General features: G+C 61.7%; 1 protein-coding gene across 2 annotated transcripts; it reads right to left on the reverse strand.

The window, feature by feature from the left end:
* Nucleotides 1-2837: 2837 nt before the first annotated feature.
* Nucleotides 2838-25227, reverse strand: EXOC3L2 (exocyst complex component 3 like 2). Of its 2 annotated transcripts, XM_054052978.1 has the most exons (12): nt 24821-25227; nt 22582-23037; nt 19717-20311; nt 15928-16042; nt 14540-14650; nt 11825-11925; nt 11284-11391; nt 11074-11209; nt 9536-9658; nt 8257-8412; nt 4878-4999; nt 2838-3436 (listed from the first exon to the last, which is right to left on the reverse strand). In XM_054052978.1, exons 2-12 carry the CDS (start codon nt 22994-22996, stop codon nt 3190-3192), a joined length of 2229 nt encoding a protein of 742 aa, XP_053908953.1. In that variant the 5' UTR covers nt 22997-23037; nt 24821-25227; the 3' UTR covers nt 2838-3189. The 2 variants fall into 2 exon arrangements, with proteins under 2 accessions (XP_053908953.1, XP_053908954.1); XM_054052979.1 differs by lacking the exon at nt 8257-8412.
* Between the last annotated feature and the right edge of the window lie 1851 nt (nt 25228-27078).

Here is a 27078-nt window from a genome sequence, read left to right on the forward strand (position 1 = left end):
TCTATTTTTATCACCGGTGGTGGTGTTTTTGGGGGGGCCACCCAGTGGCCTCATCACTTTCCCCCCCCCCCCAAAACAAGGATGTGCTGAGACCCAACGCACTCATGACAGCAGTGGGGGACAATGATGGTGGTACCTCCTCTAACCTGGGTGTCCCCATCCCATTTTCCATGGGAAATAAACCCCCACACAGAGTTGGAGGCGTCCCGCGAGATATCGGGGAGCGTTTGTGCCAAAGCGGGGTGGGGCCGGGATGGAATAGGGCCCGATCCTGACCGTGACCTTGGCCCACGCTGTCCCCAAGCTGAGGAGGGTGGTGTCCCCCATGTCCTCATCATATCCCCCATCCCCCCCACACCCCCCCTCTCATCCCATTCCGTCGCCGCTTCCCGGCCAGGCATTGGCTGCCTTTTTCCTTCCTCCCCTCGTCCGGAGCGGTTACGGCCAAGGAGAAGGCGTTGCCCAAGGAACCAACTCTGGGTCCCTATCCCTGATGTCCCCAGCCTTGGTGTCCCCATTCTTCATGTCCCCATCCTCAATGTCCCCATAGCCTTGGGGTCCTCATGTTCCCATCCCCAATGTCTCCATTCCTCGTGGCCCCATTCCCACCTCTTATCCATGGAGATAAGAGGTATCTCCACCTCTTATCCATGGAGACACCCCCTTGTCCTCAGACTTGGTTTCCCCGTCCTCATTCCTGGTGTCCCCATTCACTGTGTCCTTGTCCCTCATCCATGGGGACAACCCTGTGTCCTCATTTGCGGTGTCTCCATCCTTTGTGGACCATTCCGTGTCCATGGACACAACCCCACGTCCCCCAGACCCTTGCACCAAGGGACAACCCCGTGTCCCCATCCTGTGTCCCCATCCCAGGTGACCCCCATTCCATGTGTCCCCATCCTGGTGTCCCCATCATTTCTCCATAGGGATAGCCCCATGTCCCCTGTCCTCATGTCCCCATCCTGGTGTCCCCATCCTCTGTCCATGAGGATAGCCCCATGTCCCCTGTCCTCATGTCCCCATCCTGGTGTCCCCATCCTGGTGTCCCCATCCTCTGTCCATGGGGATAGCCCCATGTCCCCATCCTGGTGTCCCCATCCTGGTGTCCCCATCCTCTGTCCATAGGGATAGCCCCATGTCCCCTGTCCTTATGTCCCCATCCTGGTGTCCCCATCCTTTGCCCATGGGGATAGCCCCATGTCCCCATCCTGGTGTCCCCATCCTGGTGTCCCCATCCTTTGTCCATAGGGATAGCCCCATGTCCCCTGTCCTCATGTCCCCATCCTGGTGTCCCCATCCTTTGCCCATGGGGATAGCCCCATGTCCCCTGTCCTTATGTCCCCATCCTGGTGTCCCCATCCTTTGCCCATGGGGATAGCCCCATGTCCCCTGTCCTTATGTCCCCATCCTGGTGTCCCCATCCTCTGTCCATAGGCATAGCCCCATGTCCCCTGTCCTTATGTCCCCATCCTGGTGTCCCCATCCATGGGGATGTCCCCAAGTCACCTGTCCTCATGTCCCCATCCTGGTGTCCCCATCCTTTGCCCATGGGGATAGCCCCATGTCCCCATCCTGGTGTCCCCATCCTGGTGTCCCCATCCTTTGTCCATAGGGATAGCCCCATGTCCCCTGTCCTCATGTCCCCATCCTGGTGTCCCCATCCTTTGTCCATAGGCATAGCCCCATGTCCCCTGTCCTCATGTCCCCATCCTGGTGTCCCCATCCTTTGTCCATGGACATAGCCCCAAGTCACCTGTCCTTATGTCCCCATCCTGGTGTCCCCATCCTTTGTCCATGGGGATAGCCCCATGTCCCCTGTCCTTATGTCCCCATCCTGGTGTCCCCATCCTCTGTCCATGAGGATATCCCCAAGTCCCCTGTCCTCATGTCCCCATCCTGGTGTCCCCATCCATGGGGATAGCCCCAAGTCACCTGTCCTTATGTCCCCATCCTGGTGTCCCCATCCTTTGCCCATGGGGATAGCCCCATGTCCCTGTCCTCATGTCCCCATCCTGGTGTCCCCATCCTTTGTCCATAGCGATAGCCCCATGTCCCCATCCTGGTGTCCCCATCCTCTGTCCATGGGGATAGCCCCATGTCCCCTGTCCTTATGTCCCCATCCTGGTGTCCCCATCCTTTGCCCATGGAGATATCCCCATGTCCCCATCCTGGTGTCCCCATCCTGGTGTCCCCATCCTTTGTCCATGGGGATAGCCCCATGTCCCCTGTCCTTATGTCCCCATCCTGGTGTCCCCATCCTCTGTCCATGGGGATAGCCCCATGTCCCCTGTCCTTATGTCCCCATCCTGGTGTCCCCATCCTTTGTCCATAGCGATAGCCCCATGTCCCCATCCTGGTGTCCCCATCCTGGTGTCCCCATCCTCTGTCCATAGGGATAGCCCCATGTCCCCTGTCCTCATGTCCCCATCCTGGTGTCCCCATCCTTTGTCCATAGCGATAGCCCCATGTCCCCATCCTGGTGTCCCCATCCTGGTGTCCCCATCCTTTGTCCATAGCGATAGCCCCATGTCCCCATCCTGGTGTCCCCATCCTGGTGTCCCCATCCTTTGTCCATAGCGATAGCCCCATGTCCCCTGTCCTTATGTCCCCATCCTGGTGTCCCCATCCTGGTGTCCCCATCCTGGTGTCCCCATCCTTTGTCCATGGGGATAGCCCCATGTCCCCTGTCCTTATGTCCCCATCCTGGTGTCCCCATCCTTTGCCCATGGAGATAGCCCCATGTCCCCATCCTGGTGTCCCCATCCTCTGTCCATAGGGATATCCCCATGTCCCCATCCTGGTGTCCCCTGTCCCCACCACCAAGGACCAAAGGACGTTTAATCGCTCCAATGTTCATCAACGCGGTTTATACCCAGCGGAGAGGGGACGGAGGGGCAGTGCCCACATTGAGGGCACAGCACCGCACTCAGGATTGAACCCAATCTTGGGGGGAGCCCAGCGTCTCCATTTGGGGTGCAGCGCTGAGCCCAGCCTTGGGGGCAGCTCAGCACTCAGTTTTGGGGTTCAGCATTGAACCCTGCTCTAGGGGGGGAAAGTCCAAGCATCCTGATTTGGGCTCAGCACCCAGCTTTTGGGGTGCAGCGTTCAACCCTTCTCTGAGGGAGTCCCATACCTGGATTTGGGGTGTAGCCCCGATAGCATCGCTGGGGTCACAGCACCCTAAGGTGCTCAGAGCCGCGGCTGCGGGTGCTGGCGGCGCAGGCGGAGGCGCGAGAGCCGCGCTAAGCGTGGCAGCTGGAAAGGAAGACATCGCACCTCGCGGGCCACCGGCAGCTCGGAGAAGAAGGCGCGTTGGCGCGGGAGCTCGGGCTCGGCTTCACTCTGCTCCAGGTCCTGCACCACCGCCAGGATCTCCTGCCGCGCCGCGTGGCTCCGCAGCCCTCGAACGTCCAGCACCGCCGCCACGTGCTTGCGCCTGCGGGATGGGAATATCCAGGGATGGAGACGCCGTTGGATGTCAGGGGTGGCACCCAACCCTCAAGCGAGTCCTGGTCTGTGGCCCCGTTGCGTGGCCTCAACCGCTATGTCCCCATCCCATGTCTCCATCCCCCGTGCCCTCTTCCCATGGCTGCATTCCCTGTGTCCCCAGCCTGTGGCTCCATCCCTTCTGTCCCCATCTCATGTTCCCATCTCTGGTGTCCCCAACCTTTGTCCCCAGCCTGTGTCTCCATCCCTTCTGTCCCCATCTCATGTCCCCATCTCTGGTGTCCCCAACCTTTGTCCCCAGCCGGTGTCTCCATCCCTTCTGTCCCCATCTCATGTCCCCATCTCTGGTGTCCCCAACCTTTGTCCCCAGCCTGTGTCTCCATCCCTTCCGTCCCCATCTCATGTTCCCATCTCCTGTGTCCCCATCTCTGGTGTCCCCAACCCTTCTGTCCCCATCTCATGTTCCCATCTCCTGTGTCCCCATCCCTGGTGTCCCCAGCCCTTGTCCCCAGCCTGTGTCTCCATCCCTTCTGTCCCCATCTCATGTTCCCATCTCCTATGTCCCCATCTCTGGTGTCCCCAACCCTTGTCCCCCCATCTCTGGTGTCCCCAACCCTTGTCCCCCATCTCTGGTGTCCCCAACCTTTGTCCCCAGCCTGTGTCTCCATCCCTTCTGTCCCCATCTCATGTTCCCATCTCCTATGTCCCCATCTCCGGTGTCCCCAACCCTTGTCCCCAGCCCCAGTGTCTCCTACCCTTATCTCCCCACCCCTTGCCTCCAACCCTTGTGTCCCCATCGGATGTCCTCAGTCCCTCACGTTCCCATCCCCTCTGTCCCCACTCCCTGTGCCCACACCCCATGTCCCCGTCTCCCATCTTCCCACCTCTAACGTCCCCAACCCATCTTCTCATCCCCCGTGTCCCAGCCCCATAGCCCCATCCTACGCCCTCATCCCATGTCCCCATCCCACCTCCATGGCTACCACACCGCGTCCTCACTCCCCGTGTCCCCATCCCATACCCGTGTGGTGGCCCCATAGCCCCTGTCCCCGGCTTTAACTGGTCCCAGTTCCAGCCAGGACTTTGGTTCCTGCTGGACTACGCGTGCCACCGGTCCCCAACGGGACTCGGGGACAGGGAGGGGACTTGGCGTGAAGCCGAGGCCACTTCCCGGCGGGCGGCCAGGATAGACCGGCAGTTGGGCGGGAGCTGCTGGGAAGGACGGATGCGACGTCCTGTCACCCGGCATCGGTGCCCCATGGGGACACTGTGTCCTCCCCACAGGTTCTCTATGGGGAGGTGGCATCTCGATGGCCATCTCTACCCAACTCCGGTGGCTGTGGGGGCAAATGCCACCCCGCTTATGTCCCTATGGAGTTGTGGTGTCACCCTCTGGTCATTCCACCCCACCGCCGGGTGCCAGCACTCACCGGACATCAGGGAAGTCCCTCACCAGGACGCCCACCTCCATCTGAAGGGCCGCTGTGTCCTCCAGCACCAGCAGCTCCCGCAGCCGTGGTACCACTGAGTCCAGCCAGGGCGAGGCCGAATCCTGACAGAGCAGAAGATCTCAGTGCTGTCCACCCTCCACCCAAGGACAGCCATGGTGGCCATCATAGACCACCCAGATCCACACCAGCCAATGGGCACCATGACCATTGCACCCATGGGTGTCACCCAGCTCAACATCCAATTGATGGGCATTGCACCCATGGGTGTCATCGCTGGCTCAGTACCCAACCGATGGGCACCATGACCATTGCACCCATGGGTGTCATAGCTGGCTCAATCCCCAACCGATGGGCACCATGACCATTGCACCCATGGGTGTCATCGCTGACTCAATCCCCAACCGATGGGCACCATGACCATTGCACCCATGGGTGTCATCGCTGGCTCAATCCCCAACTGATGGGCACCATGACCATTGCACCCATGGGTGTCATCGCTGGCTCAATACCCAACCGATGGGCACCATGACCATTGCACCCATGGGTGTCATCGCTGACTCAATACCCAACCGATGGGCACCATGACCATTGCACCCATGGGTGTCATCGCTGACTCAATACCCAACCGATGGGCACCATGACCATTGCACCCATGGGTGTCATCGCTGACTCAATACCCAACTGATGGGCACCATGACCATTGCACCCATGGGTGTCATCGCTGATTCAATACCCAACCGATGGGCACCATGACCATTGCACCCATGGGTGTCATCGCTGATTCAATCCCCAACCGATGGGCACCATGACCATTGCACCCATGGGTGTCATCGCTGACTCGATACCCAACCGATGGGCACCATGACCATTGCACCCATGGGTGTCATCGCTGGTTCAATACCCAACTGATGGGCACCATGAGCATTGCACCCATGGGTGTCATCGCTGGCTCAATATCCAACCGATGGGCACCATGACCATTGCACCCATGGGTGTCATCGCTGGCTCAATCCCCAACCGATGGGCACCATGACCATTGCACCCATGGGTGTCATCGCTGGCTCGATACCCAACCGATGGGCACCATGACCATTGCACCCATGGGTGTCATCGCTGGCTCGATCCCCAACCGATGGGCACCATGACCATTGCACCCATGGGTGTCATCGCTGGCTCGATACCCAACCGATGGGCACCATGACCATTGCACCCATGGGTGTCATCGCTGGCTCAATCCCCAACCGATGGGCACCATGACCATTGCACCCATGGGTGTCATCGCTGGCTCAATACCCAACCGATGGGCACCATGACCATTGCACCCATGGGTGTCATCGCTGGCTCAATACCCAACCGATGGGCACCATGACCATTGCACCCATGGGTGTCATCGCTGGCTCGATACCCAACCGATGGGCACCATGACCATTGCACCCATGGGTGTCATCGCTGGCTCAATCCCCAACCGATGGGCACCATGACCATTGCACCCATGGGTGTCATCGCTGGCTCAATACCCAACCGGTGGGCACCATGACCATTGCACCCATGGGTGTCATCGCTGACTCAATACCCAACCGATGGGCACCATGACCATTGCACCCATGGGTGTCATCGCTGCCTCAATACCCAACCGATGGGCACCATGACCATTGCACCCATGGGTGTCATCGCTGACTCAATCCCCAACCGATGGGCACCATGACCATTGCACCCATGGGTGTCATCGCTGGCTCAATACCCAACCGATGGGCACCATGACCATTGCACCCATGGGTGTCATCGCTGGCTCAATACCCAACCGATGGGCACCATGACCATTGCACCCATGGGTGTCATCGCTGCCTCAATCCCCAACCGATGGGCACCATGACCGTTGCACCCATGGGTGTCATCGCTGGCTCAATACCCAACCGATGGGCACCATGACCATTGCACCCATGGGTGTCATCGCTGACTCAATCCCCAACCGATGGGCACCATGACCATTGCACCCATGGGTGTCATCGCTGACTCTATACCCAACCGATGGGCACCATGACCATTGCACCCATGGGTGTCATCGCTGGCTCAATCCCCAACCGATGGGCACCATGACCATTGCACCCATGGGTGTCATCGCTGGCTCAATCCCCAACCGATGGGCACCATGACCATTGCACCCATGGGTGTCATCGCTGACTCAATACCCAACCGATGGGCACCATGACCATTGCACCCATGGGTGTCATCGCTGGCTCAATACCCAACCGATGGGCACCATGACCATTGCACCCATGGGTGTCATCGCTGACTCAATACCCAACCGATGGGCACCATGACCATTGCACCCATGGGTGTCATCGCTGGCTCAATCCCCAACCGATGGGCACCATGACCATTGCACCCATGGGTGTCATCGCTGGCTCAATACCCAACTGATGGGCACCATGACTATTGCACCCATGGGTGTCATCGCTGGCTCAATCCCCAACCGATGGGCACCATGACCATTGCACCCATGGGTGTCATCGCTGGCTCAATCCCCAACCGATGGGCACCATGACCATTGCACCCATGGGTGTCATCGCTGGCTCAATACCCAACCGATGGGCACCATGACCATTGCACCCATGGGTGTCATCGCTGGCTCAATACCCAACCGATGGGCACCATGACCGTTGCACCCATGGGTGTCATCGCTGGCTCAATACCCAACTGATGGGCACCATGACCATTGCACCCATGGGTGTCATCGCTGACTCAATACCCAACCGATGGGCACCATGACTATTGCACCCATGGGTGTCATCGCTGACTCTATACCCAACCGATGGGCACCATGACCATTGCACCCATGGGTGTCATCGCTGGCTCAATACCCAACTGATGGGCACCATGACCATTGCACCCATGGGTGTCATCACTGACTCAATACCCAACCGATGGGCACCATGACCATTGCACCCATGGGTGTCATCGCTGGCTCAATCCCCAACCGATGGGCACCGTGACCATTGCACCCATGGGTGTCATCGCTGGCTCAATACCCAACTGATGGGCACCATGACCGTTGCACCCATGGGTGTCATCGCTGGCTCAATCCCCAACCGATGGGCACCATGACCATTGCACCCATGGGTGTCATCGCTGGCTCAATACCCAACCGATGGGCACCATGACCATTGCACCCATGGGTGTCATCGCTGGCTCAATACCCAACCGATGGGCACCATGACCATTGCACCCATGGGTGTCATCGCTGGCTCAATACCCATCCAATGCACACCATGACCATGGCATCCATGGTTGTCCCCCCAGCTCAGCACCCAACGCTTGGTCACCGTGAGCACCCATGGGTGGGGGATAGTAGTCTCACCAAGCGGTTGAAGAGCTCCCTGAGCTGCCGGGCTTCATCTCCGAGGCGCGCAGCCACCCGGGTCCGCATCTTGGCCGAGGTGCAGACCAAGCGCACCTGCAGCAGCGGCCGCACGTACTCGATGAGCACCCGCCGGTGCACCTCGCTCACCAGCACCTGTGGCACAAGGGTTAATGCGTGTCACCGAATCACCGCCAGGTTGGAAAGGACCCACTGGATCATCGCATCCAACCGTTCCCAACGCTCCCTAAGCCATGTCTCCAAGGACTTCCACACGTTCCTTAAACACCTCCAGGGATGGTGACTCCACCACCTCCCTGGGCAGCTGTTCCAGTGCCCCATGACTCTTTCTGTGAAGAACTTTTTCATGATGTCCAACCTGAACCTCTCCTGGTGGATCTTCAGGCCATTCCCTCTTATCCCGTCCTCATCACTTGGGAGAAGAGCCCAACTCCCTCCTCTCCACACTCTCCTTTCAGGCAGTTGGAGAGAGCAATAAGGTCTCCTCCAGGCTGAACAACCCCAGGTCCCTCAGATGCTCCTCAGAAGATGTTCTCCAGCCCCTCAGCAGCTTCGTTGCTCTTCTCTGGACACCTCCAGAGCCTCAACGTCCTTCTCGTGGTGAGGGGTCCAGAACTGAACACAGTATTCGAGGTGCGGTCTCACCAGTGCCGAGTACAGAGGGAGAATAACCTCCCTGGACCTTCTGGTGACCCCATTTCTGATCCAAGCCAAGATGCCGTTGGCCTTCTTGGCCACCTGGGCACACTGCTGGCTCATGGTCAGTTGGATGTCAACCATCACCTCCAGGTCCTTCTCTTCCGTGCAGCTCTCCACTCTTCCCCCAGTCTGGAGCTGCACAGGGTTGTTGTGCCCCAAGCGCAGGACCCGGCGTTTGGCCTTGTAGAACCTCATCCATTGGTCTCATCCCATCCATCCACCCCGTTCCGATCCCTTTGGAGCCTCCCTACCCTCCAGCAGATCCTCCCAGCTCAGTGTCACCCACAAACTCGCTGAGGGCGCACTCCATGCCTTCATCCAGGTCATTGATAAAGACATTGGACAGAGCTGGACCAGCACCGAGCCCTGAGGAACCTCACTTAGAAGTGGTCTCCAACTGGAGTTAACTCCATTGACCACCACTCTCTGGGCCATCCAACCCGTTTCCAACCCAGGAGAGTGTCCCATCCAGGCCGGAGGTTGACAGTTTCTGAAGCAGAATGCTGTGAGAAACCGTGTCAAAGGCTTTACTGATGTCACCAGGAAGATTGGTACCTACCTGGTAGGGCTCAGGGCGCAGCGGACGAAGCTTCTGGGAGAAGCTGGTGATGAGCATCACAATGGTGTCGAAGGCGTCGGAGCTTGTGAGCCATTTGCGCTTCATCAGCTTGTTGAAGTAAGGCTGGGAAGGGGAGAAGATGGGTGGGTGGGTGGCTGTCCCAGCACCCACGAGTGGTATCCCAAGGGGTGGGATGGAGAACTGTCACTTGGAGAAGTGCAGCCGTGGGCATCACCCAACACATGGGCACCATAACCATTGCACCCATAAACATCACTTGGATCAGGACCCAAGGGATGGGCACCACGACCATTGCATCCATGGACATCACTCAGATTGGGACCCAAGATGACCATCGCACCCATGGACATCACCATCCTTCCGCACTCAACTTAAGGGCACCATGACCATCGCGCCAACAGGTGTCTACCAGCTCAGCACCCAACTGATGGGCACCATGGGCACTGCCACCATGGGCATCACCCAGATCAGTACCCAACCCATGGGCACCATAACCATCACCCTGGCTCAATGCCCAGCAGATGGGCAGCACGACCATCACCCCCATGGATGTCCTGTGGCTCAGAACCCAATGGATGGACACCATAACCATTGCACCCATGGGCATCTCCCAGTTCAACACTCAAACGATGGTCACCATGACCATTGCACCCATGGGCATCTCCCAGTCCAACACTCAAACGATGGTCACCATAACCATTGCACCCATGGGCATCTCCCAGTTCAACCCTCAAACGATGGTCACCATAACCATTGCACCCATGGGCATCTTCCAGTTCAACCCTCAAACGATGGTCACCATGACCATTGCAGCCATGGGCATCTCCCAGTTCAACCCTCAAACGATGGTCACCATGACCATTGCATCCATGGGCATCTCCCAGTTCAACACTCAAACGATGGTCACCATGACCATTGCATCCATGGGCATCTCCCAGTTCAACACTCAAACGATGGTCACCATGACCATTGCAGCCATGGGCATCTCCCAGTTCAACACTCAAACGATGGTCACCATGACCATTGCAGCCATGGGCATCTCCCAGTTCAACACTCAAACGATGGTCACCATGACCATTGCATCCATGGGCATCTCCCAGTTCAACACTCAAACGATGGACACCATGACCATTGCATCCATGGGCATCTCCCAGTTCAAACCTCAAACGATGGTCACCATGACCATTGCACCCATGGGCATCTCCCAGTTCAACCCTCAAACGATGGTCACCATGACCATTGCACCCATGGGCATCTCCCAGTTCAACACTCAAACGATGGTCACCATGACCATTGCACCCATGGGCATCTCCCAGTTCAACACTCAAACGATGGTCACCATGACCATTGCACCCATGGGCATCTCCCAGTTCAACCCTCAAACGATGGTCACCATGACCATTGCACCCATGGGCATCTCCCAGTTCAACACTCAAACGATGGTCACCATGACCATTGTGCCCTGGTGTCCCTCACTGGCCGATATCTCCCCAGGTTGTTCCACACCGTATGGGCACCTTGAGATCCTCAAAGAGGTGTTGGGTGAGGATGTGGTTGCAGAGCCGGGTCACCTTGTCCAGGGCGGCGTGGGCCTGGCGCTGGAGCTCCTCGCTCTCTGGATGTCCAAACTGTGCTAGGCGCTCGGTGAAGGCCCTGCCACAGGTTGGGGGTCAGCGGGTGCCGCTAGGAACCCCGAAGGAAGGGGACGTTTCTTGGGATGCCCTCACCTGAACGGGGGGCAACAGTTGACGAGGCCAATGGCCCGGCCGGTGGCACCATCAGGTGGCGTGGCTTCACCGGGGGCTTCCAGGAACCGTTCTACCTTGCGCTGGAAACTGAGGCACCACACACATCTCACCCGCCTTGGCACCACGGGGACCCGCGCCCAGGGGACACGAACAACCAAGGGACCCAGAAGGACATCAACATGCAGGAGATCATGGGACATCACCATGATGTCCGTGGTGATGTCCCACGGGACATCGGTACTCGTGGGACACCAGCACCCAGGGGACACTGGCATCCAGGAGGCCCAGCACCCAGGTACCACCCTCATCTTTGTCCCTTACCAATGTCCCCAGCCGTGTCCCCTCCCATCCCTAAGACTTTGAGCCCACCCCAGGGCCACCATGGCCCCATCCAGATGTCCCTGTGCCCCCCTTGTCCTCATCTCCCCTTCTTATCTCCCCGCCTTGGGCCCCCTTCTGTCCTCTTGTCCCCCCATGTCTCCTCATCCCCTCTCTTGTCCCCATGTCCCCATGTCCCCACCTGTGCAGGAAGGCCACCAACACACCCAGAAGGCTCTGCGCCATCTCCATTCCGAACTCGGGGGTGATCTGGGGTGCTCGGTCCACGTGTGCCCTCAGGAGCTGAAGGCACAGGGATTCTGGGGTGAGGGCACAACCACTGCCCTGGGGACGTGGCCACTAACCCAGGGACACGGCTACCACCACCTTGGAATCCCCTGGAGATGTAGCCACCACCCTTGGGACACAGCCACAGCCTCAGGTTGTCCCCTGAGGACGTGGTCACCACCCCAGGAGCATGGCCACCAACCCCTTGGAATCCACTGGAGACACAACCACCACCCTAGGGATGTGGCCACCACCCTAGGGACATGGCCACCACCCTGGGGTCCCCTAAGGACGTGGTCACCACCCCAGGAGCATGGCCACCACCACCCTGGAATCCTCTGGAGACACAACCACCACTCTAGGGATGTGGCCACCACCCCAGGGACATGGCCACCACCCTGGGGTCCCCTAAGGACGTGGTCACCACCCCAGGAGCATGGCCACCACCACCCTGGAATCCACTGGAGACACAACCACCACTCTAGGGATGTGGCCACCACCCTAGGGATGTGGCCACCACCCTAGGGACATGGCCACCACCCTGGGGTCCCCTAAGGACGTGGTCACCACCCCAGGAGCATGGCCACCATCACCCTGGAACCCACTGGAGACACAACCATCACCCTAGGGATGTGGCCACCACCCTGGGGACATGGCCACCACCCTGGGGTCCCCTAAGGACGGGGTCACCACCCCAGGAGCATGGCCACCACCACCCTGGAATCCACTGGAGACACAACCATCACCCTAGGGATGTGGCCACCACCCTGGGGATGTGGCCACCACCCTGGGGATGTGGCCACCACTCTGGGGTCCCCTAAGGACGTGGTCACCACCCCAGGAGCATGGCCACCACCACCCTGGAATCCTCTGGAGACACAACCATCACTCTAGGGATGTGGCCACCACCCTGAGGACATGGACACCACCCTGGGGACATGGACACCACCCTGGGGTCCCCTAAGGACGTGGTCACCACCCCAGGAGCATGGCCACCACCACCCTGGAATCCTCTGGAGACACAACCATCACTCTAGGGATGTGGCCACCACCCTGGGGATGTGGCCACCACTCTGGGGTCCCCTAAGGACGTGGTCACCACCCCAGGAGCATGGCCACCACCACCCTGGAATCCTCTGGAGACACAACCATCACTCTAGGGATGTGGCCACCACCCTGGGGATGTGGCCACCACCCTGGGGACATGGCCACCACCCTGGGGTCCCCTAAGGACGTGGTCACCACCCCAGGAGCATGGCCACCACCCCAGGAGCATGGCCACCACCACCCTGGAATCCTCTGGAGACACAACCATCACCCTAGGGATGTGGCCACCACCCTGGGGACATGGCCACCACCCTGGGGTCCCCTAAGGACGTGGTCACCACCCCAGGAGCATGGCCACCATCACCTTGGAATCCTCTGGAGACACAACCACCACTCTAGGGATGTGGCCACCACCCTAGGGACATGGCCACCACCCTGGGGTCCCCTAAGGACGTGGTCACCACCCCAGGAGCATGGCCACCACCACCCTGGAATCCTCTGGAGACACAACCATCACTCTAGGGATGTGGCCACCACCCTAGGGATGTGGCCACCACCCCAGGAGCATGGCCACCATCACCCTGGAATCCTCTGGAGACACAACCATCACTCTAGGGATGTGGCCACCACCCTAGGGACATGGACACCACCCTGGGGTCCCCTAAGGACGTGGTCACCACCCCAGGAGCATGGCCACCACCACCCTGGAATCCTCTGGAGACACAACCATCACTCTAGGGATGTGGCCACCACCCTGGGGATGTGGCCACCACCCTAGCGACGTGGCCACCACCCTGGGGTCCCCTAAGGACGTGGTCACCACCCCAGGAGCATGGCCACCACCACCCTGGAATCCTCTGGAGACACAACCATCACTCTAGGGATGTGGCCACCACCCCAGGGACACGGACACCACCCTGGGGTCCCCTAAGGACGTGGTCACCACCCCAGGAGCATGGCCACCACCACCCTGGAATCCACTGGAGACACAACCATCACTCTAGGGATGTGGCCACCACCCTGGGGACATGGCCACCACCCTGGGGTCCCCTAAGGACGTGGCCACCACCCCAGGAGCATGGCCACCACCACCCTGGAACCCACTGGAGACACAACCATCACCCTAGGGATGTGGCCACCACCCTGGGGATGTGGCCACCACCCTAGTGACGTGGCCACCACCCTGGGGTCCCCTAAGGACGTGGTCACCACCCCAGGAGCATGGCCACCACCACCCTGGAATCCTCTGGAGACACAACCATCACTCTAGGGATGTGGCCACCACCCTGGGGACATGGACACCACCCCAGGAGCATGGCCACCACCACCCTGGAATCCTCTGGAGACACAACCATCACTCTAGGGATGTGGCCACCACCCTAGGGATGTGGCCACCACCCTGGGGTCCCCTAAGGACGTGGTCACCACCCCAGGAGCATGGCCACCACCACCCTGGAATCCTCTGGAGACACAACCATCACCCTAGGGATGTGGCCACCACCCTAGGGATGTGGCCACCACTCTAGGGATGTGGCCACCACCCTGGGGATGTGGCCACCACCCTGGGGACGCAGGTCCGTACGGCGGTGACACGGGTGGCCAGGCCCTCATGGAGGTCTTGGCTGGAGGCCTCATCTGCCCACGCGTCCTCACTGAGCTGCAGCTCCTGTGCCACTGCCACCTCCACCTTCGCCTGCACGGGGACGTGGTCCATCCCAGTACCACACCAGTGCCACACCAGTGTCCATCCCAGTGCCACACCAGTGCCACCCTTGTGCCCATCCCAGTGCCACACCAGTGCCACCCTTGTGCCCATCCCAGTGCCACACCAGCGTCACCCTTGTGCCCATCCCAGTGCCACACCAGCGTCACCCTTGTGTCCATCCCAGTGCCACACCAGTGCCACCCTTGTGCCCATCCCAGTGCCACACCAGTGCCACCCTTGTGTCCATCCCAGTGCCACACCAGTGCCACCCTTGTGCCCATCCCAGTGCCACACCAGCGCCACCCTTGTGCCCATCCCAGTGCCACACCAGTGCCACCCTTGTGCCCATCCCAGTACCACACCAGTGCCACCCTTGTGCCCATCCCAGTGCCACACCAGTGCCACCCTTGTGCCCATCCCAGTACCATGCTGGTGGTCACCCCAGTGCCATCCCAGTCCCCATTCCCCATTCCAGTCTTGTTCCCTCGCTCATCCAGTCCCTCCTCCCAGTCCCATTCCAGTCCTATCCCAATCCCAGTCCCAGTCCCATCCCAATCTCTATTCCCCATCCCAGTCTCATCCCAGTTCCAGCGCAATCCCATCCCGTCTCAGTCTCTTTCCCAGTCCCATCCCCTTCCCTGTCTCAATCCCAGTCCCATTCCAGTCCAATCCCAGTCCCATTCCAGTCCTATCCCAATCCCAGTCCCATCCCAATCTCTATTCCCCATCCCAGTCTCATCCCAGTTCCAGCGCAATCCCATCCCGTCTCAGTTCTATTGCAGTCCCTATTCCCCATCCCTGTCTCAATCCCAGTCCCATCCCAGTCCAATCCCAGTCCCATTCCAGTCCTATCCCAATCCCAGTCCCATTCCAGTCCTATCCCAGTCCCAGTCCCATCCCAGTCCCATTCCAGTCCTATCCCAGTCCCAGTCCCATCCCAGTCCAATCCCAGTCCCATTCCAGTCCTATCCCAATCCCAGTCCCATTCCAGTCCAATCCCAGTCCCATTCCAGTCCTATCCCAATCCCAGTCCCATCCCAGTCCAATCCCAGTCCCATTCCAGTCCTATCCCAGTCCCATCCCAGTCCAATCCCAGTCCCATTCCAGTCCAATCCCAGTCCCATTCCAGTCCTATCCCAATCCCAGTCCCATCCCAGTCCAATCCCAGTCCCATTCCAGTCCTATCCCAGTCCCAGTCCCATCCCAGTCCAATCCCAGTCCCATCCCAGTCCAATCCCAGTCCCAGTCCCATCCCACTCCCGTACTTTGACAGCGGCAATGCAGGAGCTCTCGAGGCCGCGTTGGCTTTCGGGGGGCAGGAGGGGTCCCAGCGCCTGTGCCTGCAGCAGCGCCCCAACTTCGGGGTGTCCCAACACCTCCCTACGGCACCATGGCAGGAGGTCGGGGGGGGGGGGGATAATGGGGTGCTGGGGGGGTTCCATGGGGCACAGGGGGGGCGGAAGGGGACACTGGGTGCCAGGGACACAGGGGGACAGAAGGGGGGGATAATGGGGGGACACACGCGGGGTCGGGGGATCCCATGGGCAAAGGGGGTCCCATGGGGGGCAGAAAGGGTGAGGGGGGGTCCCAGGGGTGACACAGGGGGACAGAGGGGTCCCATGGGTGGCACAGGGGGTTCCATGGGGGGCAGAGGGGGTGAAGGGGGTCCCAGGGGTGACAGAGGGGTCACATTTGGGCACAGGGGGTCCCATGGGGGGCAGAAAGGGTGAGGGGGGGTCCCAGGGGTGACACAGGGGGACAGAGGGGTCCCATTGGGGCAAAGAGGGGTCCCATGGGGGGCAGAGAGGGTAAGGGGGGTCCCAGGGGTGACACCGGGTGACAGAGGGGTCCCATGGGGGCACAGAGAGGTCCCATGGGGGGCACAGCAGTGCACAGGGTGACAGAAGGGTCCCATGGGTGGCACAGGGGGTCCCATTGGGGTGGCAGGGGGTTAAGAGGGGTCCCAGGGGTGACACCGGGTGACAGAGGGGTCCCATGGGGGCACAGAGGGGTCCCATGGGTGGCACAGGGTTGTCCAAAGGGTGGCACAGGGAGTCCCATGGGTGGCACTGCAGTGCACAGGGTGACAGAAGGGTCCCATGGGTGGCACAGGGGGTAAGAGGGGTCCCAGGGGTGACACCGGGTGACAGAGGGGTCCCATTGGGGGCACAGAGGGGTCCCATGGGTGGCACAGGGGGTAAGAGGGGTCCCAGGGGTGACACCGGGTGACAGAGGGGTCCCATTGGGGGCACAGAGGGGTCCCATGGGTGGCACAGGGGGTAAGAGGGGTCCCAGGGGTGACACCGGGTGACAGAGGGGTCCCATTGGGGGCACAGAGGGGTCCCATGGGTGGCACAGGGGTGTCCAAAGGGTGGCACAGGGAGTCCCATGGGTGGCACAGCAGTGCACAGGGTGACAGAAGGGTCCCATGGGTGGCACCGGGGGTCCCATGGGGGCACAGAGAGGTCCCATGGGTGGCACAGGGGGTCCCATGGGTGGCACCGGGGGTCCCATGGGGGCACAGAGAGGTCCCATGGGTGGCACAGGGGTGTCCAAAGTGTGGCACAGGGAGTCCCATGGGTGGCACAGCAGTGCACAGGGTGACAGAAGGGTCCCATGGGTGGCACAGGGGGTCCCATTGGGGTGGCAGGGGGGTTAAGGGGGGTCCCAGGGGTGGCACCGGGTGACAGAGGGGTCCCATGGGTGGCACGGGGGTGTCCAAATGTGGCACAGGGAGTCCCATGGGGGGCACAGGAGTGCATAGGATGACAGAAGGGTCCCATGGGTGGCACAGGGGGTCCCATGGGTGGCACAGGGGGTCCCATTGGGGTGGCAGGGGGGTTAAGGGGGGTCTCAGGGGTGACACCGGGTGACAGAGGGGTCCCATTGGGGCACAGAGAGGTCCCATGGGTGGCACAGGGGTGTCCAAAGGGTGGCACAGGGAGTCCCCTGGGGGCACAGGAGTGCATAGGATGACAGAGAGGTCCCATGGGTGGCACAGGGGGTCCCATTGGGGTGGCAGGGGGGTTAAGGGGGGTCGCAGGGGTGACACCGGGTGACAGAGGGGTCCCATTGGGGGCACAGAGAGGTCCCATGGGTGGCACAAGGGTGTCCAAAGGGTGGCACAGGGGGTCCCATGGGTGGCACAGGGGGTAAGAGGGGTCCCAGGAGTTACACAGGGTGACAGAGGGGTCCCATTGGGGGCACAGAGGGGTCCCATGGGTGGCACAGGGGTGTCCAAAGGGTGGCACAGGGAGTCCCATGGGGGGCACAGCAGTGCACAGGGTGACAGAAGGGTCCCATGGGTGGCACAGGGGGTCCCATGGGTGGCACAGGGGGTCCCATTGGGGTGGCAGGGGGGTTAAGGGGGGGTCCCAGGGGTGGCACCGGGTGACAGAGGGGTCCCATTGGGGGCACAGAGGGGTCCCATGGGGGCACAGAGAGGTCCCATGGGTGGCACAGGGGTGTCCAAAGGGTGGCACAGGGAGTCCCATGGGTGGCACAGCAGTGCACAGGGTTCAGAAGGGTCCCATGGGTGGCACCGGGGGTCCCATGGGTGGCACAGGGGGTCCCATTGGGGTGGCAGGGGGGTTAAGGGGGGTCCCAGGGGTCCCATTGGGGGCACAGAGAGGTCCCATGGGTGGCACAGGGGTGTCCAAAGGGTGGCACAGGGAGTCCCATGGGTGGCACAGCAGTGCACAGGGTGACAGAAGGGTCCCATGGGTGGCACCGGGGGTCCCATGGGGGCACAGAGAGGTCCCATGGGTGGCACGGGGGTCCCATTGGGGCACAGAGAGGTCCCATGGGTGGCACAGGGGTGTCCAAAGGGTGGCACAGGGAGTCCCATGGGGGGCACAGGAGTGCATAGGATGACAGAGAGGTCCCATGGGTGGCACAGGGGGTCCCATGGGTGGCACAGGGGGTCCCATTGGGGTGGCAGGGGGGTTAAGGGGGGTCGCAGGGGTGACACCGGGTGACAGAGGGGTCCCATTGGGGGCACAGAGGGGTCCCATTGGGGGCACAGAGAGGTCCCATGGGTGGCACAGGGGTGTCCAAAGGGTGGCACAGGGAGTCCCATGGGGGGCACAGGAGTGCATAGGATGACAGAGAGGTCCCATGGGTGGCACCGGGGGTCCCATGGGTGGCACAGGGGGTCCCATTGGGGTGGCAGGGGGGTTAAGGGGGGTCCCAGGGGTCCCATTGGGGGCACAGAGAGGTCCCATGGGTGGCACAGGGGTGTCCAAAGGGTGGCACAGGGAGTCCCATGGGTGGCACAGCAGTGCACAGGGTGACAGAAGGGTCCCATGGGTGGCACCGGGGGTCCCATGGGGGCACAGAGAGGTCCCATGGGTGGCACGGGGGTCCCATTGGGGCACAGAGAGGTCCCATGGGTGGCACAGGGGTGTCCAAAGGGTGGCACAGGGAGTCCCACGGGGGGCACAGGAGTGCATAGGATGACAGAGAGGTCCCATGGGTGGCACAGGGGGTCCCATTGGGGTGGCAGGGGGGTTAAGGGGGGTCGCAGGGGTGGCACCGGGTGACAGAGGGGTCCTATTGGGGGCACAGAGGGGTCCCATGGGGGCACAGAGAGGTCCCATGGGTGGCACAGGGGTGTCCAAAGGGTGGCACAGGGGGTCCCATGGGTGGAACAGGGGGTAAGAGGGGTCCCAGGGGTGACACAGGGTGACAGAGGGGTCCCATTGGGGCACAGAGGGGTCCCATGGGTGGCACAGGGGTGTCCAAAGGGTGGCACAGGGAGTCCCATGGGGGGCACAGCAGTGCACAGGGTGACAGAAGGGTCCCATGGGTGGCACCGGGGGTCCCATGGGTGGCACAGGGGGTCCCATGGGTAGCACGGGGGGTCCCATTGGGGCATGAGAGGTCCCATGGGTGGCACGGGGGTGTCCAAAGGGTGGCACAGGGAGTCCCATGGGTGGCACAGCAGTGCACAGGGTGACAGAAGGGTCCCATGGGTGGCACCGGGGGTCCCATGGGGGCACAGAGAGGTCCCATGGGTGGCACCGGGGGTCCCATGGGTGGCACCGGGTTCTCACCTGGGATAGGTGTTGCTGTGCCAGTCGAGCAGTAGGTAGAGGTCGGGCACGGAAAGCGGCCTCTGTGCCAGCGCCGCCAGCTGCTGCGCCAGCGCCCGGTGATACCCGCGGGCGTAGACGCCGAAGGCGCCGTACTCCGGTGGGTACGCGGGTGCCACGTGACACCTGACGGTGCCGAGGTCGCCCACCATACGGGCGGCCAACGCTGCCAACCGAGCCCCCAACCCGGCCGCCGGTGCCACCTGTGCCAACCGCTCACCCGCCGCGCGCCCAACGGCTTCTTGCCAACGGCGCCGAAGCGCCCGCGGCCGCCCCGGCGTACCCGGTGGGTGCCGCGTATCCGCCGCCTCCTCTTGCTCCAACACACGGACTACGGCGCGTAGCGGTGGGTACGGGCACGCCGCCGGCACCGCTTCGCCAACCACGGCCCAGAGTTGGGCGAGGAGCGCCTCGTAGAGCAACGCCACATCCCGTACCTGCCGGCCGCCCGCGGGCACCGCGCGTGCCGACGCCACGCACTCGGCCTCCAGAGCGATGATCTGCTCATCTGCCACCACCAGCTCCCGCCGCTGGATCAGCTCCAGGATCTCCAGCACTGGAGGAAAGGGGCATCCAGGGGAGCTCTGGTGGCAACCATGGCACACCATGGCCCATGGCCCAAGGCCACCATCGTCCTGTGCCCCACGTTATCTGGTGTCACCATGGCCCCATCCTTCTGCCCACGAGTCCTTTGAGGCCATTCCCACATCCCATGTCTCCATCCCCAATGTCCATAGGTCACTATCATCATCCCTACCCCCACGTCCCACACCCCATGTCCTCATCCCCATCTCCACATCCCATGTCCTCATGTCCTCATGTCCACATCCCATGTCCCATGTCCCCATGGCCACACTCCATGTCCCCATCCCCACGTCCCATGTCCTCATGTCCCATGGCCACATCCAATGTCTCCATCCCCAATACCCATAGGTCCCTATCATCATCCCTACCCCCACGTCCCACACCCCATGTCCCCATCCCCATCTCCACATCCCATGTCCTCATGTCCCCATCCCCACATCCCATGTCCTCATGTCCCCATTCCCACATCCCATGTCCTCATGTCCACATCCCATGTCCCATGTCCCCATCGCCACATCCCATGTCTCCATCCCCAATATCCATAGGTCCCTGTCATCATCCCTACCCCCACATCCCACACCCCATGTCCCCATCCCCATCTCCACATCCCATGTCCTCATGTCCCCATGGCCACATCCCATGTCTCCATCCCCAATGTCCATAGGTCCCCATCATCGTCCCTACCCCCATGTCCCACACCCCATGTCCCATGTCCCCATCTCCACATCCCATGTCCTCATGTCCACATCCCATGTCCCATGTCCCCATTCCCACATCCCATGTCCTCATGTCCACATCCCATGTTCCATGTCCCCATTCCCACATCCCATGTCTCCATCCCCAGCATCCATAGGTCCCTGTCATCATCCCTACCCCCATGTCCCACACCCCATGTCCCCATCCCCACGTCCCATGTCTCCATCCCCAGCATCCATAGGTCCCTATCATCATCCCTACCTCCACGTCCCACACCCCACGTCCCAATCCCCATCTCCACATCCCATGTCCCATGTCCCCATTCCCACATCCCATGTCCTCATGTCCACATCCCATGTCCTCATGTCCACATCCCATGTCCCCATGGCCACATCCCATGTCTCCATCCCCAATATCCATAGGTCCCCGTCATCATCCCTACGCCCACGTCCCACATCCCATGTCCTCATCCCCACATCCCATGTCCCATGTCTCCATCCCCACGTCCCATGTCCTCATGTCCCCATGGCCACATCCCATGTCTCCATCCCCAATGTCCATAGGTCCCTGTCATCATCCCTACCCCCACGTCCCACACCCCATGTCCTCATCCCCATCTCCACATCCCATGTCCTCATGTCCCCATTCCCACATCCCATGTCCTCATCTCCACATCCCATGTCCTCATGTCCACGTCCCATGTCCCATGTCCCCATCACCACATCCAATGTCTCCATCCCCAATGTCCATAGGTCCCCATCATCATCCCTACGCCCACGTCCCACATCCCATGTCCTCATCCCCATCTCCACATCCCATGTCCTCATGTCCCCATTCCCACATCCCATGTCCTCATCTCCACATCCCATGTCCTCATGTCCACATCCCATGTCCTCATGTCCCCATCCCCACATCCCATGTCCTCATGTCCACATCCCATGTCCCATGTCCCCATTCCCACATCCCATGTCTCCATCCCCAATATCCATAGGTCCCTATCATCATCCCTACGCCCACGTCCCACACCCCATGTCCCCATCCCCACATCCCATGTCCTCATGTCCCCATCCCCACGTCCCATGTCCTCATGTCCCCATGGCCACATCCCATGTCCCCATTCCCACACCCCATGTCCTCATGTCCACATCCCATGTCCTCATGTCCCCATGGCCACATCCAATGTCTCCATCCCCAACGTCCATAGGTCCCTGTCATCATCCCTACGCCCACGTCCCACACCCCATGTCCTCATCCCCATCTCCACATCCCATGTCCCCATGGCCACATCCCATGTCTCCATCCCCAATGTCCATAGGTCCCTTTCACCATCCCTACCCCCACGTCCCACATCCCATGTCCCCATCCCCAATGTCCATAGGTCCCCGTCACCATCCCTATCCCCACGTCCCACACCCCACGTCCCCATCCCCACGTCCCATGTCCTCATGTCCCCATCCCATGTCCCCATCCTTATGTCCCACGTCCCCATCTCCCGTTCCACGCCCCCATCCCTCTGTCCCACCACACCCACCGCGGTTCCCTCACCCGACAGCGGTTCCCGGCCCTTCCCGCGCCCCTCATGCCGCTCCTCGCCGTCCCTCTCGGTGTCCCCATTGCCGTCACCGTCACCCATAGCGTTCCTGTCACCCAGCGATGCCCGGTGCCCGCGCGGCCCCAGCGCCAGGCGCAACAACGAGCTCCTCTTGGGCCTCTCGTTGAGGTTCTCCTCGCCCGCCTTGCGCCAGCCTGGCAGACGCCGCAAGAGCCCGAAATCCTCTGAGCGTCGCCGCGCTCGGTCGCCGTCCCCATCCTTGGTGGGCGTACGGCGGGCACGGCCAAAGGGAGCCAATCCCACCAACCGCTCCAGCGTGGCGCGGCGGCGGTACCGGCTCTCGGGGTTGGCAGCAAAGGGGTCCCCGTCCTCCTCCTCCTCCTTTGGAGTCTTCTTCAGCAGCGGCATTGCCGAAGGGCGGCGGTACAGCTGTGGCACCAGGATCTCAGCTGGGATGGGAGGTGGCACCAGAAACACAACCGGGACATGGGGTGGGACCCGGAGTCCAACCGGGACCCATGGTGGCACCCAGACCCCAACCGGGACATGGGGTGGGACCCGGAGTCCAACTGGGACCCATGGTGGCACCCAGACCCCAACCGGGACATGGGGTGGCACCCAGACCCCAACCGGGACATGGGGTGGGATCTGGACCCCAACTGGGACATGGTGGCACCCAGACCCCAACCGGGACATGGGGTGGGATTTGGACCCCAACCGGGACATGGGGTGGCACCCAGACCCCAACCGGGACATGGGGTGGGACCTGGACTCCAACCGGGACCCATGGTAGCACCCAGACCCCAACTGGGACATGGGGTGGGATTTGGACCCCAACCGGGACATGGGGTGGCACTCAGACCCCAACCAGGATCATGGTGGCACCCAGACCCCAACTGGGACATGGGGTGGGATCTGGACCCCAACTGGGACATGGTGGCACCCAGACCCCAACTGGGACATGGGGTGGGATCTGGACTCCAACTGGGACCCATGGTGGCACCGAGACCCCAACTGGGACATGGGGTGGGACCTGGACTCCAACTGGGACCCATGGTGGCACCCAGACCCCAACCGGGACATGGAGTGGGACCTGGACTCCAACTGGGACCCATGGTAGCACCCAGACCCCAACTGGGACATGGGGTGGCACCCAGACCCCAACCAGGATCATGGTGGCACCCAGAACCCAACCGGGACATGGGGTGGGACCTGAACTCCACCCGGGACCCATGGTGGCACCCAGATCTCAACCAGGACCATGGTGGCACCCAGACCCCAACCGGGATCATGGTGGCACCCAGACCCCAACTGGGACATGGGGTGGGACCTGGACTCCAACCAGGACCCATGGTGGCACCCAGACCCCAACTGGGACATGGGGTGGGATCTGGACTCCAACTGGGACCCATGGTAGCACCCAGACCCCAACCGGGACATGGGGTGGGATTTGGACCCCAACTGGGACATGGGGTGGCACCCAGACCCCAACCGGGACATGGGGTGGGACCTGGACCCCAACCAGGATCATGGTGGCACCCAGACCCCAACTGGGACATGGGGTGGGACCTGGACTCCAACTGGGACCCATGGTGGCACCCAGACCCCAACCGGGACATGGGGTGGGACCTGGACTCCAACCGGGATCATGGTGGCACCCAGACCCCAACCGGGACATGGGGTGGGACCTGGACTCCAACCGGGACCCATGGTGGCACCCAGACCCCAACTGGGACATGGGGTGGGATTTGGACCCCAACCAGGACATGGAGTGGCACCCAGACCCCAACCAGGATCATGGTGGCACCCAGACCCCAACCGGGACATGGAGTGGGACCTGGACTCCAACTGGGACCCATGGTAGCACCCAGACCCCAACCGGGACATGGGGTGGCACCCAGACCCCAACCGGGACATGGGGTGGCACCCAGACCCCAACCGGGACCCATGGTGGCACCCAGACCCCAACCGGGACCCATGGTGGCACCCAGATCTCAACCAGGATCATGGTGGCACCCAGACCCCAACTGGGACCCATGGTGGCACCCAGATCTCAACCGGGACCCCTGGTGGCACCCAGACCCCAACCAGGACCCATGGTGGCACCCAGATCTCAACCAAGATCATGGTGGCACCCAGACCCCAACCGGGACCCATGGTGACACCCAGACCCCAACCAGGACCCCATGGTGACCCCAGAACCCCCACCCCCTGTGAGAGTGGCGCACGTACCCCGTAGCGCAGCGGTTCTTGCGGTGACACCTGGTCCTGTGTGATGACTCCTGAGCGCTGCGGTGGTGGCACCGGACGCGTGACGGTGACACTGGACACGTGGTGGTGGCCGCACCGGTGCTGTGACGGTGACAGCGGGCAAGTTATGGTGACAGAAGGCACCGTGCGGTGACACCGGTTGCTGCGGCGGTGACACTGGGCACCGGGACAGTGACACCAGGTGCTGCGATGGTGACACCGGACATGTGGTGGTGACTCCGGTTGCTGTCGTGGTGACACCGGACGCTGCGATGGTGACTGTAGCTGCTGTGACGGTGACACCGGGCACTGCGCGGTGGCCCTGGTTGCTGTCGAGGTGCCACCACACACGTGGTGGTGACACTTAGCGGTGGGACGGTGACACCGGGCGCTGTCGCGGTGACACCGGGAGCTGTTGCGATGGTGGCGATGGCGGCGGTGGCTGTGGGCGCGGTGGCCGCGGTGGTGGCCGCGGTGGCCTCGGGGTTTCCTCAGGAAGCGCCTCCCCGACGCAGCCTTCCCCGGGTCAGCGGCAAAGGGTCACCGCCACCGGGAAAGGGGGGGGACAGGGGGACCCACGGGGGGGACACGAGGAGGGGACACCCCATGGGGTTGGGAAGGGGACCCCAATGACAAAGGGGACCCCATAGGTGACAGAGAGGGGAGATAGGGGACGTGGGGACCCCAATGATAGAGGGGACCCCATGGGTGACAGAGAGGGGACATGGGGGACATGGGGACCCCAATGATAGAGGGGACCCCATGGGTGACAGAGAGGGGACATGGGGGACATGGGGACCCCAATGACAAAGGGGACCCCATGGGTGACAGAGAGGGGACATGGAGACTCCAGAGGTGACAGGAAGGGGACATGGGGGACCTCAATGACAGAGGGGACCCCAATGACAGAGGAGACCCCATGGGTGACAGAGAGGGGACATGGGGGACATGGGGACCCCAATGACAGAGGGGACCCCATGGGTGACAGAGAGGGGACATGGGGGATATGGGGACCCCAATGACAGAGGGGACCCCAATGACAGAGGGGACCCCATGGGTGACAGAGAGGGGACATGGAGGCCCCAGAGGTGACAGGAAGGGGACATGGGGGCAGAGGGGACCCCAATGACAGAGGAGACCCCATGGGTGACAGGAAGGGGAGATAGGGGACATGGGGACCCCAATGACAGAGGGGACCCCATGGGTGACAGAGAGGGGACATGGGGGACATGGGGACCCCAATGACAGAGGGGACCCCATAGGTGACAGAGAGGGGACATGGGGGACATGGGGACCCCAATGACAGAGGAGACCCCATAGGTGACAGAGAGGGGACATGGGGACCCCAGAGGTGACAGGAAGGGGACATGGGGGACATGGGGACCCCAATGACAGAGGGGACCCCAATGACAGAGGGGACCCCATGGGTGACAGAGAGGGGACATGGGGGACATGGGGACCCCAATGACAGAGGGGACCCCAATGACAAAGGGGACCCCAAGGGTGACAGAGGGGGGACATGGAGACTCCAGAGGTGACAGGAAGGGGACATGGGGGACATGGGGGACCCCAATGACAGAGGGGACCCCAATGATAGAGGGGACCCCATGGGTGACAGAGAGGGGACATGGGGACCCCATGGGTGACAGGAAGGGGAGATAGGGGACACGGGGACCCCAATGACAGAGGGGACCCCATAGGTGACAGAGAGGGGACATGGGGACCCCAGAGGTGACAGGAAGGGGACATGGGGGACACAGGGACCCCAATGACAGAGGGGACCCCGTGGGTGACAGAGAGGGGACATGGGGACCCCAGAGGTGACAGGAAGGGGACATGGGGGCAGAGGGGACCCCAATGACAGAGGAGACCCCATGGGTGACAGGAAGGGGACATGGGGGACATGGGGACCCCAATGACAGAGGGGACCCCATAGGTGACAGAGAGGGGACATGGGGGACATGGGGACCCCAATGACAGAGGGGACCCCATGGGTGACAGAGAGGGGACATGGGGACTGCAGAGGTGACAGGAAGGGGAGATGGGGGACATGGGGGACCCCAATGACAGAGGGGACCCCAATGATAGAGGGGACCTCATGGGTGACAGAGAGGGGACATGGGGGACATGGGGACCCCAATGACAGAGGGGACCCCAATGACAGAGGGGACCCCATAGGTGACAGAGAGGGGACATGGGGGACATGGGGACCCCAATGACAGAGGGGACCCCAATGACAA

The sequence above is a fragment of the Cuculus canorus genome, chromosome 37 (genome assembly GCF_017976375.1).
Source record: "Cuculus canorus isolate bCucCan1 chromosome 37, bCucCan1.pri, whole genome shotgun sequence".
NCBI classification, from domain to species: domain Eukaryota; kingdom Metazoa; phylum Chordata; class Aves; order Cuculiformes; family Cuculidae; genus Cuculus; species Cuculus canorus.

What these genes read in the sequence shown, in the direction of transcription:
- EXOC3L2 (XM_054052978.1), bottom strand. Translation starts at nt 22,996, where the DNA reads ATGCCGCTGCTGAAGAAGACTCCAAAGGAGGAGGAGGAGGACGGGGAC. An exon ending in ACCTCTTTGAGGATCTCAAG is followed by an intron (nt 9,659 to 11,073) that starts GTGCCCATACGG and finishes TCCCCTTCCCAG; the next exon opens with CCTTACTTCAACAAGCTGAT. An exon ending in AGGGACTTCCCTGATGTCCG is followed by an intron (nt 3,437 to 4,877) that starts GTGAGTGCTGGC and finishes CCCATCCCGCAG; the next exon opens with GCGCAAGCACGTGGCGGCGG.